The sequence below is a fragment of the Sarcophilus harrisii genome, chromosome 3 (genome assembly GCF_902635505.1).
Source record: "Sarcophilus harrisii chromosome 3, mSarHar1.11, whole genome shotgun sequence".
Lineage (NCBI taxonomy): Eukaryota > Metazoa > Chordata > Mammalia > Dasyuromorphia > Dasyuridae > Sarcophilus > Sarcophilus harrisii.
In genome coordinates this window covers 605,508,007-605,527,644 of record NC_045428.1, presented here as the reverse complement: position 1 = coordinate 605,527,644, position 19,638 = coordinate 605,508,007, and the positions used below count along the sequence as shown (strand labels likewise).

The window sequence follows — 19,638 nt, the reverse complement described above, 5'->3', positions numbered from 1 at the left end:
AAAAATCACTATTGATTAGAGAAATGCAAATTAAGAAAACTCAGGTACCAATTCATACCTCTTAAATTGACTAAGATAACAAGATAATGATAAATGTTGCAGGAGATATGGAAAAAATGGAACACTAATACATTGTTGGTGGAGTTGTAAACTGATCCAACCAATCTGGAGAGCACAAAGGGTTATCAAACTATGCACACCCTTGGGTGCGGGAATCTCTCTACTGGATTTGTATCCCAAAGACATCGCAAAGGAGGGGAATGGACCCATTTCTGCAAAAATATTTGGAGCAGCTTTTTCACTACCAACAGAGAACTGGAAATTTAATGGATGTCCATCAGTTGGAGAATGGGAGAAAAAAATTATAGTATATGAATGTAATGGAATATTACATTTCAATAACAAATGATCAGCAGGCTCATTTCTGAAAAGGCTGCAAAGACTTGCCTGAACTGATGCTGAGTGAAATGAGTAGAACCAATAGAACATTGCACACAGTAAGAAGATGATTATGTGATGATTACCTATGATGGACTTGGCTCTTTTCAACAATAAGGTGATTCAGTAGACTTGTGAGGGAGGGAGCCCTCTACATTCAGAGCCTGAATGTGAACCACAACATAGCATTTTCATCTTTTTTGTTGTTTGCTTGTTTCATTTTTTGTTTTTGTTTTTTTGACCCTTTTGATATGATTTTTTATTGTGGAACATAATACATGTGGAAATATGTTTACAAGAATTACACATGTTTAACTTATATTGAATTACATGCTATGTAGGGAAAGGGAATTGGAAAAGAAGGGAGAAAAATTCAAAGCACAAGGTTCTGCAAAGATGAATGTTGAAAACTCTTTACATCTATGTTGAAAATTAAAAACCCATTATTACTTTAATAAAAATGGAGCTCAGTATAAATCATTCAACATTGATTACATTCATAAAGTTTTTTCCCAGTATGAATGCCCTAATGCTCAGCAAGAGTGGACCTCTGTGTTAAAGTCTATCCACACTGATAATATTCAAAAAGTTTCTCTCCAGGGTGGATTTTCTGATGTTCAACAAGAATGAAACTGTCCAAAAGTCTTTCCACGTTGATTACATTTGTAAGGTTTCTCTCCAGTGTGGATTCTGAGATGTTCCCCAAGATTTTTTTTTGCGTGTGAAAGAATTTCCACATTGATTACATTCCAAAGGTTTTTCTTCAGCATGAATTTCCTGATGTGTTACGGTAAGAGGTCCCTTCTGTTTGAAAGTTTTTCCACAATGAATACATTCAAAAGGTTTTTCTCCAGTATGAATTTTCTGATGTTTAACAAGAACATTCCTCTTACTGAAAACCTTTTCACATTGATTATGTTCAAAAGGTTTTTCTTCAGTGTGAATTCTCTGATGTACAGTAAGATGTCCCTTTTGTCTGAAAGTTTTTCCACATTGATTACATTCAAAAGGTCTCTCTCCAGTGTGGATTTTCTGATGTTTAGCAAGAATGGAACTGTATACAAAAGCCTTCCCACATTGATTACATTTATAAGGTTTCTCTACAGTGTGGATCATCTGATGCTGACCAAGACCTTTTTTTTGCGTGAAAGTCTTTCCACATTGATTACATTCAAAAGTTTTTTCTCCAGTGTGAATTCTCTGATGTTCAATAAGGTTTCCCTTCCATAAGAAAGCTTTTCCACAATGATTACATTTATACGGTTTCTCTCCAGTGTGGATTCTCTGATGATAAGCAAGAATGGAACTGAATGGAAAAGCCTTTCCACATTGATTACATTTATAAGGTTTTTCTCCAGTGTGGATTCTGTGATGTTTAGCAAGAATGGAACTGTTTCCAAAAGCTTTTCCACATTGATTACATTCAAAAGTTTTTTTCCCAGTGTGGATTTTCTGATGTTCAGTAAGGTTTCCCTTGCGTGAGAAAGTTTTTCCACATTGAGAACATTCAAAAGGTTTCTCTCCAGAGTGAATTGTGAGATGTTCCTCAAGACTTATTTTCTGTATGAAAGCTTTTCCACACTGATTACATTCCCAAGGTTTCTCTCCAGTGTGAATTCTCTGATGTACAGTAAGTTTTCTCTTGCGTAAGAAAGCTTTTCCACAATGATTACATTCAAAAGGTTTCTCTCCAGTATGGATTCTCTGATGTTCAACAAGATGGTACTTCTTTGTGAAAGCCTTTCCACAGTGATTACATTCAAAAGGTTTCTCTCCAGTGTGGATTCTCTGATGTTTACGAAGATTAGACTTTCGTGGGAATGCCTTCCCACATTCAAAACATTTATAAAACTCTCCAATATGAATCTTCTGAGGTCCATCAAGATCTGAGTTCTTACCAGAAGCCTTCTCATACTCATCAAATGCATATGTTTTTATTCCAGGATCTACTATACAATGGTTGGGAAGAGATGAATGATGGGATGAGATTGCTTCACATTCAGTATTTTCATCAGACTGCTTTCTCTTGTGAATTTGCCAATGGCTAATGAGCTTAGAGATCTGACTCATGGCCTTCCCAGCTTGATTACTTCCATAACACATTTCTCTAATATCATTTTTCTGCTGTCTAATGAGGTCTGAACTCTTGCTGAAGGCCATTTCCCATTGATTATCTGGATTCATCAGCATTTCAGCAGGCTTCTTCTGGGAATGAAAAAGCTCTACCTGTTCGGTAAAACATTTCCTATATTCACTATCCAGAAGACAGTTATTCTCTGAGCTCATTTTCTTACAATGATTTAGGAAAGAAGATTGTCTGAATCTCTTTCTAATTTCATCCAATTCACAGTCACTTTTTGGATTATCTATTTGGATGTTAAAGTCATTAATTTCCCTCAAAGTGAGGTCACAGGGACCATCCTTCATGAATCGCTGCAGCTCACAGGTTTCCACAAAATATCCCAGCTTTCTAGTCATTTCATTCCTTTCAAATTTGGTCTCCACATCTGAAGAAAATGAACAGTCATATGTAAATCCATGAAAAGACATACATGAATAATTAAAAGCAACAGCAATGGTTACTTAAGAGGATATATGTGATGTGAGCATGACCAAGGAGATGTTCACCACAGAGTACTGGTCCCATCAGAAATTTATTCACTCCAAGCTAAACATTCACATTCAACAGAAGTGGCAGCCACAAGGCAAGATATCTACCAGACTGAATGTCAACAGATTAGAGTGATTCTCCATAGGAGAACAGTTTGTTTCTAACTTGGCCATCCAAGGCCAAGGCCAAAACAGAGGCTTTGCAACATTTCATCAGAAATAAACTGGGTAGCTTTCAACAATCTATCAACAATCAACAACATTACATTTACTCATCTGGGCCAGAACACTGGGAAATATCAAAACTGGTTTCATGAAAATGATGGGGAAATTCAGATGGTAAAAACAAAAGTAAGAACTGTACAGTGTCTGCAAGTAAATTACTTCAATCCTTTCTATGAATGCAGTATTTTAAAAAGGCATAGGCACACCAAAAGCTAGGTAAACACAAAACTTGAGAGATTCAGAATTTTGGGCTCAATAAGAGGCCACATAAAAATCAGTTTTATACTGACAGCAATAATTTAAAGTGCTTTTACAATTCCTGAGACTATATATGGGTCAAGGACTTATGTGCATCTGAACAACTCAGCGTAGATGGAGCAACATTGAGCAGTGAAAGAAACATGATCCAGGAGAGATGGACAGAACAGTTCTATAGCATTCCTTTTTTTACCCAAGTATGAGAAATATATTTCCTATGTGAAAAGAAATGTCAATATTTCCCAATCTTCTTATTTATTAATTTACTCTTTTTACCAGTTACAGTTAAAACTTTTTTTCTAAAACATTTACATAAAAATCATGTTGTGAAAGAAAATATAAATCTCCCATCTTGGTTAAAAAAAAAAACTGATGAAAAATAAAGTTTAAAAAGAGACAATGACCTTTCCCCCCACTTTTTGGTCTGATTTTTCTTGTGGAGCATGATGGATATGGAGATAAGTTTGAAAAAATTGCACATTTCACCTGTGTTGGATTGCTTACTATCTGCATGAAGGGGCATGCATTAAGAGATGGAGAAAGCTTTGGAGCAAGGGGATTTGTAGAGGTGAATACTAAAAGTTATGTAGTTTGAAAGAGAAAAACCTATTATAAAAAAAAATAAAACATATACCCACTCTGACCATAAAAAAAAAAGAGAAAGAAGGTGATTCAGACATAATCAGTTTCTTCTCTTGATGAGGATAAGATTTTTCATCACAAGACATTCAGAGTAGTTATGGATCATTGTGCTGCTGAAAAAAGCAAAGTCATTTACAACTGATCAACCCAGAACATTGCTATTACTTTGTACATAAAACATTTAAATTTGCTTGAGTTCATGGAAGACTTTCCAGGTTTTTCTCTGAGAGCATCTTTTTATCATTTCCCAAAGAACAATAATATTTAATGACAATCACCTACTCTAATTTCTCAGCCACTCACCAATTGATGGGCATTCTTTCTATTTCCAATTTTTTTTTTTTTTTTTGCATTGAAAGCATAGGTACTACAAATAATTTTGCACAAATACGTCATTTCATTTTTTAAAATCTCTTTTGGGCATTCATGTCTAATAATGGCAATGTTAGGTCAAAGGATATGCATGAATTTCTGGCCTTAAGGCATATATCATATTTTTTGATCACATCAATTGGGGAATGGCTCTAAATCACTATTGACCAAAGAAATGCAAATTAAGACAAATCTGAGATACACCTCTTAGTTAGTTAAGATGATAGGAAAAGATAATGATGAAGGTTGGAGGGGAAGTGGGAAAACTGGAACACTAATAAATTGTTGGTGGAGTTGTGTCCTGATTCAACCATTCTGGAGAGCAATTTGGAAATATGTCCAAAAGGCTATCAAACTATGCATACCCTTTGATCCATCAGTGTCTAATCCCAGAGAGATCTTAAAGAAGGGAAAGAGATCCACACGTGCAAAAATGTCTTTGACAATCTTTTGTGTAGTGACAAGAAACTGGAAACTGAGAGGATGCCCATCAGCTGGAGAATAGTTGTATATGAATGTTATAAAATATTATTGTTCTTTTAGAAATAACTAGTAGTTTGATTTCAAGGAAGCTTGGAGAGATTTATCTGAAGTACTGCTAAGTGAAATAAGTAGAACCAAGAGATCATTGTACATGGCAACAAGATTATGTTGTGATCTACTCTGATGCTCTTCAGCAGTGAGGTGATTCAGGCTTGTTCCAAGGGTCTTATGATGAAGAAAGCCATCTGCACCCACATAGGTTGGGGACTGAGTGTGGATCACAACATATTATTTTTTTTCTTTTTGTTGTTGTTTGCTTGCATTTTGTTTTCTTTTTCAATTTTTACCTTTTTGATCTAATATTTCTTGTGCAACATGATATAGAACTGCACATATTTAACATAGATTCTGTACCGTCTAGGGGAAGGGGTGGAAAGAAGGAAGGGAAAAAAATGGAATAAAAGGTTCTGCAAGGGTAATGTTGAAAATTATCTATATCTGTTTTAAAAATTAAAAGCTTTAATTAAAAAAGAGAGAGAAATAAGGCCTTATCAGAGAAACTTGCTTAAGTTTTTTTTTTTACAATTACTATTGCTCACCGTAAATTTCCTCATTTATTCTATTCTCTACCTTTTTTCAAGCTGCCAGTCCTGAAAAGTGTTTAGTTATTGACCATTCCTTCCTCCAATATGCCCTCTCTTTTATCACCTTTCCCTTCTTTTTTTCCTGTAGGATAAGCTAGATTCCCATTCATGTTGAGTGTGTGTTACATTCAAAGACACAATACTCAATGACTAGTAATCTAGTGTTTCATAAACCCAAAGAGTACACTTTCCGAGACAAGAACTCACAATGTGACCAAAATTGCTGGAAAAAAAAAAAGGGAAAATACCATGGCAGAAACTAGCCATTGACCAACGCCCAAAACCCTATACCAAGGTAAGGTTGAAACAGGTTCAAAATTTAGATATAAAGGCTAACACAATTAACAAATTAAGAGAAGAAGATCTGTCTCACAGATCTGTGAAGAAGGAAGGAATTTATGGCCAAAGAAGAACTAGAAAACATTATGAAATGTAAAATGGATAATTTTGATTATATTAAATTAAAAAGCTTTGGACAAACAAAACAAATGCACACAGGAATAGAAACAGACAACATTATGAAATGCAAAATGGATAATTTTGATTATATTAAGTTTAAAAGCCTATTTAAAAGTTTTGTACAAACAAAATCAATGCAGTCAAGCAGAAAGCTCGGAAAAAATTTACAGCCAGTGTTTCTGATAAAGGCCTCATTTCTAAAATAGAGAACTGACTCAAATTTATAAGAATACAAACATTCTCCAATTGATAAATGATCAAAGGATGTGAACAGACAATTTTCAGATGAAGAAAATAAAACCAGTTCTAGTTACATGAAAAAATACTCTAAATCACTGTTGATCAGAAAAATGCAAATTAAGGCAACATGAGGTACCACTCTACACATCTTAGATTGGCTAAAATGACAGGAAAAGATAATGATGAACGTTGGAGGGGGTGTGGAAAAACTGGAACCCTAATACATTGTTGGTGGAGTTGTGAACTGATCCAACTATTAAGAAGAAAAATAAGGAACTATGCCCAAATGGCTATTAAACAGTGCATAACCTTTGATTCAGCATTGTCTCTACTGGGTCTGTATCTCAAAGAATCATAAAAAAGGGAAAAGGACACATATGTATAAAATTGTTTGTAGCAATCCTTTTTGTACTGGCTAGGAACTGGAACGTGAGTGGATGCCCATCAATTGGAGAGTGGCTGTATATGTTATGGTACATGAATGTTCTGGAATGTTATTGTTCTATAAGAAACGATCAGCAGAATAATTTCAGAGAATCCTGGATTTAAATGAATTGATATTGAATGAAGTGAGTAGAACCAAGAGAACACTGTACAAAGCAAGAAGATTATGTGATGATCAACTGTGATGGACATGGCTCTTTTCAACAATAAGAAAATACAGGTCAATTCCAGTAGACTTGTGATGGAGAGAACCATCTGCATCCATCCAGACAGATGATTATGGAAACTAAGTGGATCACAACATAGTATTTTCACCTTTTCTTTCTGGTGTGTGCTTGGGTTTTTTTTTTTTTTTCCTTATTTTGGGGGGGGGAGGGATCCTTTTAGATCTGATTTTTCTTCTGCAGGATGATACATGTGGAAATGTGTATGGAAGAATTTTTCAAGTTTAACATATATTGGAATACTTTCTATCTAGGGGGAAAGGATGGGGGAATGGAGGATGGGACAGAAAATTTGGAACACAAGGTTTTATAAGTGTGAAAGTTGAAAATTATCTTTGCATGTATGCTGAAAATTAAAAACCTAATACTATTATTACTATTTTTTTTTTTTTTTTTTTTTTTTTTTGCTGAGGAAATTAGGGTTAAGTGATTTGCCCAGGGTCACATAGCTAAGAAGTGTTAAGTGTCTGAAGCCACATTTGAACTCAGGTTCTCCTGACTTCAGGGCTGGTGCTCTACACACTATGCCACCTAGATAAGATCTCAGTGTCAAATCATTGAACACTGATTACATTCAAAAGGTATTTTTCCAGTGTGAATTTCCTGAAGTTCGGCAAGATTGGATTTCTGTGTGAAAGCCTATTAATTACAATCAACAGATTTCTCTGCATGATGGATTCTCTAAGGTTGAGCAAAATCGAAGCTCTCAGAGAAGATCTTTCCACATTGATTACATCAAAAAGGTTTTTCTCCAGGGCAGATTCTCTGATGTTTGGCAAGAATTGACCTGTTTCCAAAGGCTTTTGCATACTGAGTACATTAAAAAAATTTCCTTCCAGTATGGATTCTGTAATGTTTAGCAAGAATGGAATTGTATCGAAAAGCCTTCCCACACTTACAACATTTATAAGGTTTCTCCCCAGTGTGGATTCTCTGATGAATATTAAGATTTCCCTTTGATGTAAAAACTTTTCCACATTGATTACATTCAAAAGGTTTTTCTCCAGTGTGGATTCTCTGATGTTCAGTAAGATATGCCTTGCGTGTAAAAGCTTTTCCACATTGATTACATTGAAAAGGTTTCTCTCCAGTATGAATTCTCTGATGGTCAACAAGACTTCCCCTAACTGTGAAAGCTTTTCCACATTGATTACATCCAAAAGGTTTCTCTCCAGTGTGGATTCTCTGATGGTCAACAAGAATGGAATACTTTCTAAAAGCCTTTCCACATTGATTACATTTAAAAGATTTCTCTCTATTGTGGATTCTCTGATGGGCAGTAAGCCTGTGAATATATCGGAAAGCCTTTCCACAGTAATTACATTCAAAATGCTTTTCTCCAGTGTGGATTTTCTGATGTTCAGCAAGAATAGAACTGTATCCAAAAGCTTTTCCACACTGATTACATTGAAAAGGTTTCTCTCCAGTGTGGATTCTCTGATGTACAGTAAGATTTCCCTTCTGAGTGAAAGCTTTACCACACTGATTACATTCAAAAGGTTTCTCTCCAGTGTGAATTCTCTGATGTACAACAAGATTTCCCTTCTGAGTGAAAGCCTTTCCACACTGATTACATTCAAAAGGTTTCTCTCCAATGTGGATTCTTTGATGTTCAGTAAGAATGGAATAGTTTCCAAAAGTATTTCCACATTGATTACATTTATAAGATTTCTCTCCAGTGTGGATTCTCTGATGTTTAGCAAGAACTTTCCTCTTTCTGAAAGCCTTTCCACATTTATTGCATTCAAAAGGTTTTTCTCCAGTGTGGATTCTCTGATGTTCAGCAAGAAGGTACCTCTTTCTATAAGCTTTTCCACATTGATTACATTCAAAAGGTTTTTCTCCAGTGTGGATTCTTTGATGATATACAAGAATGGAACTGAATCGAAAAGTCTTTCCACACTGATTACATTTATAAGGTTTTCCTCCAGTACTGATTCTCTGATGTTTATGCAGATTAGACCTTTGTGGGAATATCTTCCCATATTTGTTACATTTATAAACCTCTTCAGTATGACTCTTCTCAGGTCTACTAAGATTTGAGTTCTGACCAAAGGACTTCCCACACTCACCCAAAGCATGCTTTTTCATTCCAAGTTCAACTTTAGATTGGTAAGGAAGAGATGAATGATGGGATGACATTGCTTCACAGTCACTGCACTCATCAGGTTGGTTTCTCATGTGAATCTGCTGATGTGTAATAGGTTTAGGGGTCTGACTCAAGGACTTCCCAATTTGGTTACCCACACAAAACATTTTCCCATTATTATTTTTCTGATGTCTAATGAGGTCTGAACTCTTCCTGAAGGCTATTTCTCTTTGATTATTTGGATTCATTTGTATTTTAGCAGGCTTCTCCAGGGAATGAAAAAGCTCTACCTGTTCAGGAAAACATTTCCTATATTCACTATCCAGAAGACAGTTATTCCCTAAGCTCCTTTTCTTACAGTAATTGAGGAATGAAGATAGCTTGAATCTCTTTCTAATTTGATCCAATTCATAGTCACTCCTTGGGTTATCTATTTGGATGTTAGAGTCATGGATTTTCCTCAAAATAAAGTCACAGAGATCATCCTTTATGAATCTTTGCAGGTCACAGGCTTCCAAAAAAATTCCCAGCTTTCTATTTATCTCATTCCCTTCAAAGTTGGCCTGTACATCTGAAGAAAATGAACAATAAAACATATGTACAAAAAAAGATATACACAGATAATTAAAAGCAACAGCAATTGTTTCTTAAGACTTAAGTGACTCCTGACCTCATTACTAACCTCAATAGAGCAAAACTTCATGGATACATTCTTGTAGCAAAAGTTGGCATTTAATAGACATTTTCTCTGCAAGGAGTGAGGATATGAAGGTGACCAAGGAGATGGTTCACCACAGAATATTGCTCCCATCAGAGACTTATTCACTTCAAGCTTGAACATTCACATTCAATAGAAGGGGCAGCCACAAGGCAAGATGATAACCAGACTGAGTGTCAACAGATTAGACTGATTCTCCATGGGAGAACAGTTTATTTTTAATTCGGACAGAAACACAGACTTTGCAACATTTCAATGGAAAAAGACTGGGCAGCTTTCAGAGATTTGTTTTACAGTACCACATTAACTCATCGGGACCATAACATTTGGAAATATCCAAACTGATTTGATGCAAATGGTGGGGAAATTCAAATAGCACAAAATAAAAGTCAGAACTCTACAGGGCCTGCAAGTCTGTTACTTCAATCATTTCTAAGAAGTCAGCATTTAATTCCACCAAAATCTAAGTGCAAACAAAGCTTAGAGATTCAGAATTCTGAGCTCAGTAAAAAAGCCACATAAAAATTCAGTTTCCTACAGACACTAACAATTCAAAGTGCTTTTACAATGACTAAAGGAAATGTATAGGACAAAGATCTATAGCGGATATGAACTGTTCAGTGCTATTAGAGCCAGGATACTGGAGAACTGGGCTGAACAGTTCTAAAGCATTCTCAAGAGACCCTGGGCTAACAGGAAAAGATAATAAGGAATAATGGAGGGGATGACGGAAAATGGTGGATTAGAATCCACCATTAGTGGAGTTGTGAACTGATCCATCCATTCTGGAGAGCAATTTGGGATTATGCCCAAAGGGATATAAAACTGTATGCAGCAGTGAACCACCAGGGTCACTAGTAGATCTGTATCAAAAAAAGATCATTTAAAAAAAAGGAAAATAAATTATGTTTGTAGCACCTGTTTTTGTGGTAGCAATGGATTGGAAATGGAGGGAATGCCCATCAACTGCAGACTGACTGGAGAAGTTGTGGTATATGAATGTCATGGAATACTACTGTTTTATCAGAAATAATGAGCAGGCAGATTTCAGAAAAGCCTGGGAAGACTTCCATGAACTGATGCTGAGTGAAGTGAGCAGAACCAAGAGAACACTGGATAAAGTTACAAAGTAACAAAGATTATGTGATCATCAACTATGACAGACTTAGCTCTTTCAGCAATACAGTCAAACAAGACAAGTTCACGAGAGCTGTGTTGAAAAAGGCCATCCACATCCAGAGAGAGAACTATGGAGGATGACTGCAGATTGAAGCATACCATTTTCACCTTTTTTTTTCCTATTTCTTTCTTTCTCATGGTTTTTCCATTTTGCTCTGATTTTCCTTTCATAATATAACTCATATGGAAATATGTTTCAAATGCTTATTCATCTATAATCTATGAGATTGCTTCCTGTGGTAAGAAGGGGAGAGCAAAGGGAGGGAGGCAGAAAAAATTTGAAACTCAAAATCTAACAAAAATGAACACTGAAAACTATCTTTAAATGTACTTAGAAAAAAATTAAAACTATCAGTTGAAAACAAAAAGAATTCCTTTAGATTAATGTCAATTCAGGAAGCTATGTACTGTCAATCATCTTACATTATTTTTTAATTCTTGTTTGGGGAACTATCCATAAAGACTTTTTTGGGTCAAATGTCTTACAAATCAAGATGATTTGTAAGAAAACAAATCATTACCCAATTGATAAATGATCAAAGGATATGAACAGATGATGTTCAGATGAAGAGATTAATGCCATCTATACTCAAATGAACAAATGCTCTTGATTAGAGAAATGCAAATTAAAACAACTCTGAGGCACAACCTCACACTTCTGAGACTGTCTTAAGATGACAGGAAAAAAATGATAATTACTGGAGGGGATGTGAGATAACTGGGAAGCTAATAAGTTGATGATGATCTGTAAAATGATCTAGCCATCCTGGAGAACAATTTGAAATTGTGCTCAAAGGGCTCCCAAAATGTGCATACCCTTTGATTCAGCAGTGGTACTACTGGGTCTGTATCCCAAGGAAATCATAAAAGAGAGGAAAGGATCCAGATAGGTAAAAATGTGTATACCACCTTTTTTGTGTGTGGTGACAAAGAATGGGAAAATCAGTAGATGCCATCAGTTGAAGTTATGATATATGAAAAGAATGGAATGTTGTTTTATAAAAAGTGAATAGGCTGATTTTAGAAAAGCCTGGAAAGATTTATATGAACTGATGCTAAAACAAGGAGAACCAGGAAAACACCGTATACAGCAACAGCAAGATTTATGATGATTAACAACAATATACTTGGGGGGGGGGGGGGGGGGAGTTAAGTGGTGCAGTGGATAGAGCACCAGCCCTGAAGCCAGGAGGACCTGAGTTCAAATCTGGTCTAGCTGTGTGACCCTGGGCAAATCACTTAACCCCACTTGCCTTAGCAAAAAAAAAAAAAAGAAAAAAAGAAAAGAAAAAGAAAAAGAAAACAAAACAATAATATTCTTGGTTCTTCTTAGAGCTTCAGTGATCCAAAGGCAATCCCAAGAAATTTTGGATGGAAAACATCATCCACATCCATGGCAAAAACTATGGAGACTGAATGTAAACCAACACGTTACAATCACTTTTGTTTTATCTTCTGGTTTCTTTCTTTTCTCATGTTTTTTTTCCTTTTTTTTAATAATACCTTTTTATTTTAAATATATATAAAGATAGTTTTCAACATTCAACTTTGAAAAACCTTGTGTTCCCAATTTTTCCTCTCCCTTCTTCCATCCCCTTTTCCTAGACAGCAAGTAAACTAATATATGTGAAACATGTAATCCTTTTATACATATTTCCACATTTATCATGCTGCATAAGCAATATCAAATCAAAAAGGGGAAAAAAATGAGAAAGGGAAAAAAAAAAGCAAGCCAACAACAAAAAAGATAAAAATACAATGTGATCCACATTCAGTCCTCAAAGTCCTCTCTCTGGAAGCAGATGATACTCTGCATCACAAGTCTATTGGAATTGGCCTGAATCACCTCAATGTTGAAAAGAGCCATGGCCACCAGAGTTGATTATCACATAATGTTGTTGGTGTGTGCAGTTTTCTCTTGGTTCTGCTCACTTCACTGAGCATCAGTTCATGTAATTCTCTCCAGATATTTCTAAATCATCCTGCTGATCATTTCCTTTAGAACAGTAATAGTCCATAACATTCATACACCATAACATATTTAGCCATTCTCCAACTGATGGGCATCCACACAGTTTCCAGTTTCTTGCACTACAAAAGGGGGTGCTACAAACATTTTTGCACATGTGGTTCCTTTTCCCTTTTTGTTTTCATTTTTTTCCCTGAACATGATTCATATATAAGTTAAAAATAAATATGGATATGTTTAAAAAAAAGTTTTACATGTAATTGGGGAAAATAAAAATTAATAAAAGAGAAAAATATACCATTATCACTTTCACCTACAATTATTTTAGCCAATTTGAGAAGTGTAAAATGATATCAAAATTGTTTTAATTTGTATTTCTCAATGATAATGAAAAATAACTTGGAGCATTTTTTTCATATGATTGTATTTGGTTTGAATTTCTTTATTCAAAAATTTCCTGTCTGTATTCTTTTAACCAGTTGTGAACAGGAGAATGATATATTCTTTTAGATTTCACAAAGATATTTGCATATTTGAGATAGGAGAACTCTAAGAAACAGTCTAGAAATTTTTTTTTAATGTTTTCTTACATCTGATCTTAGATACATTGCTTTTATTTGTACAAAACATTTGTAATGTAGTGTAATCAAAATTATCCGTATCACACTTCACTCAATTCTCTATCTCTTGTTTATTTATAAGTAGTTCACCAAACCATAAATGTAATACATAATATGTTCCATGACCTTCAGATTTTCTTGTAATAAACCCCTTTAGATTTAGGTAGTTTATCCATTTTGATCTGATTTTGATAAAAGTTGTAAGTCATTGGTGTAAGTGCACTTTCAGACATACTTTCCTGTTTTCCCAACAATTTTTATCAAAACAGGAATTGTTATTACAAAATTTTAAGTCTTTACATTTCTCAAGTACAAAATTATTTACTTGCTGTTACCAAATGTATGTGAATTCTGTATCACTGCTCTACTTTTCCATTTTTTAGCTAGTACCCAATAGTTTGGATAATTGCTGCCTTATAATAAATATACTTTGTGATCCGGCTCTGCTAACTCTTCTTTCCTTTGCATGATTTTTCATTGGTTCTTTTAATATTTTTGCTACTATGATTTTCCCAATACATGCATTTTTTCTAATTTAGTAAAATCAGTTTGGTCCTTTGAATGGGAAAATCAAATTGGGAAGACAAACTAATAGAGATAAAATTGTCCTTATTATATTGGCCCTACCTACTATCCATGGCCAATTATTATCTCTTCAATGCCTTTTAATATTTCTTGGTGTCTTGTAAAATAAGTTCTAGGTTTTTTTTTTTTAAGTTCTTTTCTGCCTGAAGTTTGTGGATCTCTTTCATTTTCATGCAAACTATCTTTTCATAATTTTCTTGAATTCTTTGTACTACTTTTCTTTTTTTTCCCCTGTTAATATTTCCTTAACTCTCTTGATTTTTTGAAGGGCTTTATAAATTCTGCTTTTTAAACCTCGTGTTGTTCCTCTGATAATATATCCATTTCTATTGGAACTAGTATGAATGATTCCACTTGAAAAGGTTACAAGGCAAGGCCACAGTGAATGGAGAACTGATGTATACAGAAGACTTTGCAAAGCAGACAGCTCCTAAGGCTGAGGAGTACCAGAGTATGGATCCATTCTCTCCTGCTTGTGCTAAGTGTGACCTGATCATTAACTCTAAGAAAAGACAAGAAATGGTCCTTACCCAGGGACAGCAGATTCTGGACATTTTCCAGCATGACCTCCTTGTAGAGCTCCTTCTGAGAAGGGTTCAGGAGCCCCCACTCCTCCTTGGTGAAGTCCACCATAATATCCTTGAATGTCACCAACTCCTAAACCATCAAAAGTCACTTGATTTAGAGCTGAGACTCCAAAATTTATCTAATCCAGACTTCACAAGTATCATAAGTGACATATTAAAATTCTATGAAAATTTTGGAAGAAGTCAAAAAGTATTTTATATTCTGGGGGCAAAAAGCTGAAAATTAATCATTGAGAAAAGAAAAAAGTAAAAGGAATGATTTGGTAAATTTCTTTAAAACCGAAAATAGTCTTAACTAAATGAAAGCAATACAATAATCCTAACGAGATATTAGTCTCACTCTGGCCACAATTGAGAGCTATGAGACTACTTCCAGCAAGCCAACCAGCATTCCCTATTCTTACTTTGAATGGCTGATTTGAAACTGGATAGGATGGGTCATGGTTAAAGTTATCTACTGTTTATGGAACATATTCATTTATTTCAATTTTGAATTATTGAAACAGAAGAGTTACTCTGTGGGGAAGTGAAGATTTCCTTCCTTCTTTAAAAAAATGGAATAATTTATCAACTAGGGTTTGGAAATTGAACAAATGAATAAAAAAAACACCTATAGATTATTTCTAAAAAAGAAATTGTTTCAGTGTCATGTAAGAACTCTAGAACATTGGAGATCAAGGGTCAAGAGAATGAGTAAGAAGCAGACTCATGGCTCTCATACAAGAGTGCTCACAACTGCACATCCTTTGATATCCTGGAAGGCATTATTTTCCAACCTGCTGCCTGTAGGACCCATGCTTGAAAAATGTACTTGGGAGTTGATGCTCCTTCCATTTCATTTGTTCCAAATTCCAGCAGAATAATAAGATTATTCAAGATTTTTCAAGAGTTCTTTTTCGGGAGGCAATAATTGTCTTTCTTACATATAAAAATCTCTTCACTTTTTTGTCACTGTGATTTTCTTAAATACTTTTGACTCAACTACCTGTAATGTTAATTTCACTTTTAGCTTCCATTCTCTTATTGAATTTGTGGAATCAAAGTGACATTTTCTTATTTTCTACATTCCGAGATCTTTAATAACAACTGTATTCAAGAAAAGGGTTCCACTTTGAATGAAGCCTGTGTTGAGTTGAGACTACAAGAGCTCAAACGTTTTATGACCATAGATGATCTACCAGAAGTAATGAAATCACTTCATTAAATTCTTTAGACAATGACTCAAGGCTGTTAGGATTTTTAAGACCTGGCCTTGTCCCAAAGTACCTGTCTGCTAAAGGCTAAAGAACTTCCTACATAAGGAGAATTTATAGTCTCCTTTATACATTTGCTAACAGAAAGCTGTTGAAATAATTACTATTAATTTTAAAGCAAAATATACTTAATTTCCTTGCTAAATTTGTAAACACTGTTTAATAAATATTCCAACAGTGTAAAGCATGATTTCAGAACATCTAGATTAAAAGACAATTTACTTTCCTAACGACACCATTGGATTAGGCTTAAGGAATTATTTTTCAAATGACCCTATATATGAAGAAAAGAATGATTAGAATTATAGTAACAAATTATGTAAATTCATTGCCAATCAAATAAAATTAATTCAACCAAAAGAAGGATTTAATGGCTTCACAAAGAAAATCATTTAACCATTTATCAATGTGACACCTAGAATGATCGAATTCAGATCCCAGAAAAGAGTCGTTCTGATCTAATGATCCTCTGAATTATCTTCATATTGTCGAAACATATTGCCTTAATGCTGAATTTTCAGAGTATTTGTCATTAGGGAATGATCGACAGAGAGAAGTGATACTATACTATCATAAGAGGAGAACCCGTGGGATTTTCAATAAGACCACATAATTTACTGTGGAACAAGCTCATTTCCATCAAAACTAGATTTATAGTGAGGGATGGTTATCTCTTCCAGATTCTCAACTTTCCCAAGAGCCATTTTTATTGGTAAACAAGAATCTACTGTCAACATTTTATTGTGGCCATGAGGGCGAGTGGAGAAAGGGGAAGATCAGGACTAAGGCAAAAATGATCTCTCGGATTCTCTCAGAAAGGTCACAAGATCACAAGAACCTCTTCTGGTTTCCTCAGGGCCCTTTCTGAGCAAACTTTGCCTGGGACTTCTCTTCCCAGTAGAAGCCCCAAGTGGAACTAGGCTAGTTCTAGGAGTTAACTGTCTCCTAGAAATGCAGGAGTGTGCTTGCATTCCCCAGGTAGGTCTGAGCCCAGAGGTCAGCGAAGTCAAGCTGGCGACCTGCCTTCTCCCTGAATCCCCCTCATAGAACCACAAGTGGTCTTGGGGCCTCCTTCATGCCATGACTCCTGCTTCCCTCAGCTCTCAGCCCACCCAGAGGCCCTGCTCTCCTGACTGGGGAGACTTCTCAATTGTCTAACCCTTACCAACTGGCCATCTAGATGTGACTCACTCCCATTGTTTTTCCTCCTTGAACTCTGGGAAACACCATCACATCATTTGCACTCGTATCACTGAGGCTCTCAGCTAGCAAATGGAGCTCTTCTGAATATTTAAGCAAACAACAGTTAACTACCCTAGATTCTACACTGGCTGTATTAAATGTCAATATACTTAATGTGCTCTTCATTATATTCCTTCTGCTAATCCCTTTCACACTCACTTCCAGCGCCATTATTCTGCTTAATAAAACAATTGTCAAAGGGTGAGTAACTCTGGGACTATTGAAGCAGCTACAGTTGGCCCTTGGCCTGGTCTATGGTGGATCTATGGGAAAAAACTCTGTAACAAACCTCTCTAACTCTAAATGCACAAACCCACATCTTTTTTTTCTTTTCCGAATAATGTCCCTTTTCCTTTCTTTGTGTGCTAATCAGATCTCACCCAGAACTTCTTTGTGAGTCTGGGTACAAGACAAAATCTAGCTGAGCCAAAGAGAAGTGTGGCTCAGGAGGAGAGACTGTGTCTGTGTCATCTGTGCAAGTGTGAGACATACATGTCCCTCAGCCACTCATGGAAAATGTCACCCTCCTGAGTGGATAAATAAAGTCCAGTATAGTCTCTGGTTGGACTCTGTGCTCCCTTTGCTGGGCATCCCCAGCAAGGACCCTGACAAGCAAGGACCCTGACAATTAAGATCATCTGGTTGGACTCTGTGCTCCCTTTGCTGGGCATCCCCAGCAAGGACCCTGACAATTAAGATCATCTGGTTGGACTCTGTGCTCCCTTTGCTGGGCATCCCCAGCAAGGACCCTGACAATTAAGAAGATCCTATTTCCATGGCTCCTGGCTCCTGGCAGATGTCACAGAACCAGCCCCCAAAGCTGGGAAGTCTTCTCCCACCTTCTTCCCTTCCTCCTCCTAGACAAGAGGGACACTGGGTTCCTGGCTGAGCTTTGACCAAGACCCTCCATCCCATAACTGACATCCATGGGCTTCTCTCACCCTGGGAATATCCTCCTGTCTTCCCTGGGCCTCCCGGCCTCCTTCCCATCTCAGTTAAAGTCTCACCTTCTGAAAAAAGAGCCATTCCAGGTCCCCAAACTGATGGCGCCTTCTCTCTGAGAGTGCCTCTGGTCTACACTGTACAGAGCTAGTGTGGACACCCTTGATGAGAAGGGTTGCAAACTGGACCGATAGCTCAGGGAGGGCAGGAACCCTCAGCTTGTAACCTCCCTTTGCCTCCCCCCGGGGGTGGGCACAGTGCTTGGCACCCAGGAGCCACATTCTCGGTGCTCCTTGATGGGACCTGAGACCTGGCAAAGGAGAGGGACTCAGAGCCCTGGGAGCCAACTTGTGGTCTGAGAGGGCAGGAAAGGGGCAGCATCAGGAGGGCGATTCCTGCCCTGCTGCCAGCCCTGCCAGGGCCCCCCTCCCTCTGAGAGGAGGAAGCTTCCTGGGCTCTCTTGGACTCCCCCTGGGCCGAGGCTGCCCAGCTCCGGGGAGGGACCGCACTCACCTGGGACGAGGGGCTCCGGCTGCCAGGGGCCATGTCTCTGGTTCCGGGCTTGGATCCTCTGCCAGCTGGAGTGGGAGGGGGGAAGGACTTCAGAGAGAGAGGACGGAGTCTGAGCCTTCTCTGTCCAGGCTGGATGCGGACCTGTCCACAATGAGAGAGAGAGAGCTCTGAGGGCAGGGACGGTGGGGAGAGGCTGCTCCCCAGGAGGAGGCAGGGAGATCTCAGAGAGAAGGAAGCGGGGAGATCTCAGCTCAGAAAAAGAGGCAGAGAGTTTAACTCCCAGAAATTCTGCATGTGGCCTAAGGGGTGTAGGTGGGGACTTCTACTCCCAGGAGCCCAGCTCACTCTGTCCTGCACCTTTGGGAATGACCTCTCCTTCCCAGAATTCCAATCTCCCTGAAAGGGCTCTGACTCCACCTGGGCCACTCCCACCTGACTGATGACCACTGGGAGCTCCCCTCCCCCATCTCTAAGCCCCTCTCCCTCCCTTCCCTTCCTCAGCAGGATCTCCCAGCTCTCCCCCTTCTCTCCACCCCCTTTGTTCCTCACTAGGCTGTCTCTCTCCTACATCCTTCCAGGCTCCCCCAGCCCGTCCCCTCCTCCTTTTCCTCCCCGCTCCGGCCCCTCCTTCTCTGCCCCTGAGCGCCACACTTGCCCTCCGCCTCCAACTCTCCGGGGGAGGTCCCAGAAATATAACAACCCCTCCCTCCACCCCGTGCTTTTGGGTCTGAAGTTTTCATTGTTCACTTCAGCCGCCCCAACCTCGGGAGAAAGCAATTCCTTCCTCTTGGCCAAACCCCCTCCTCTGCTCTCCCGCTCTATGTCACTTTTATTATTCCCGGTGTCTGTTGTATCCCTTCATGTGTCTGTCCCGTTTTCCCAGAAATTTTCCTTTTCGCAAA

The 19,638-nt window shown here is 37.5% G+C and overlaps 2 protein-coding genes across 5 annotated transcripts in view; one reads left to right on the top strand and one right to left on the bottom strand.

Moving 5' to 3' along the window:
- The window catches only part of LOC100914984 (zinc finger protein 454-like), a 388,067-nt gene that overhangs the window by 79,973 nt on the left and 288,456 nt on the right, over positions 1–19,638 (top strand). The window lies entirely within an intron of this gene.
- Positions 1–19,638, bottom strand: part of LOC100917426 (zinc finger protein 665-like) — a 46,251-nt gene that overhangs the window by 24,815 nt on the left and 1,798 nt on the right. The window contains exons 2-4 of one of the 3 annotated variants that reach the window (XM_031963972.1): positions 18,737–18,877; positions 14,730–14,856; positions 860–2,945 (exon numbers count right to left, since the gene is read on the bottom strand). In XM_031963972.1, coding sequence (XP_031819832.1) covers positions 1,096–2,945; positions 14,730–14,856; positions 18,737–18,769 — 2,010 coding nt within the window. In that variant the 5' untranslated portion in view covers positions 18,770–18,877 and the 3' untranslated portion in view covers positions 860–1,095. Of the gene's footprint in view, positions 1–859; positions 2,946–7,498; positions 9,700–14,729; positions 14,857–18,736; positions 18,878–19,638 lie in introns of those variants that run through there. The other 2 variants (XM_031963973.1, XM_031963967.1) reach the window with 2 other exon arrangements.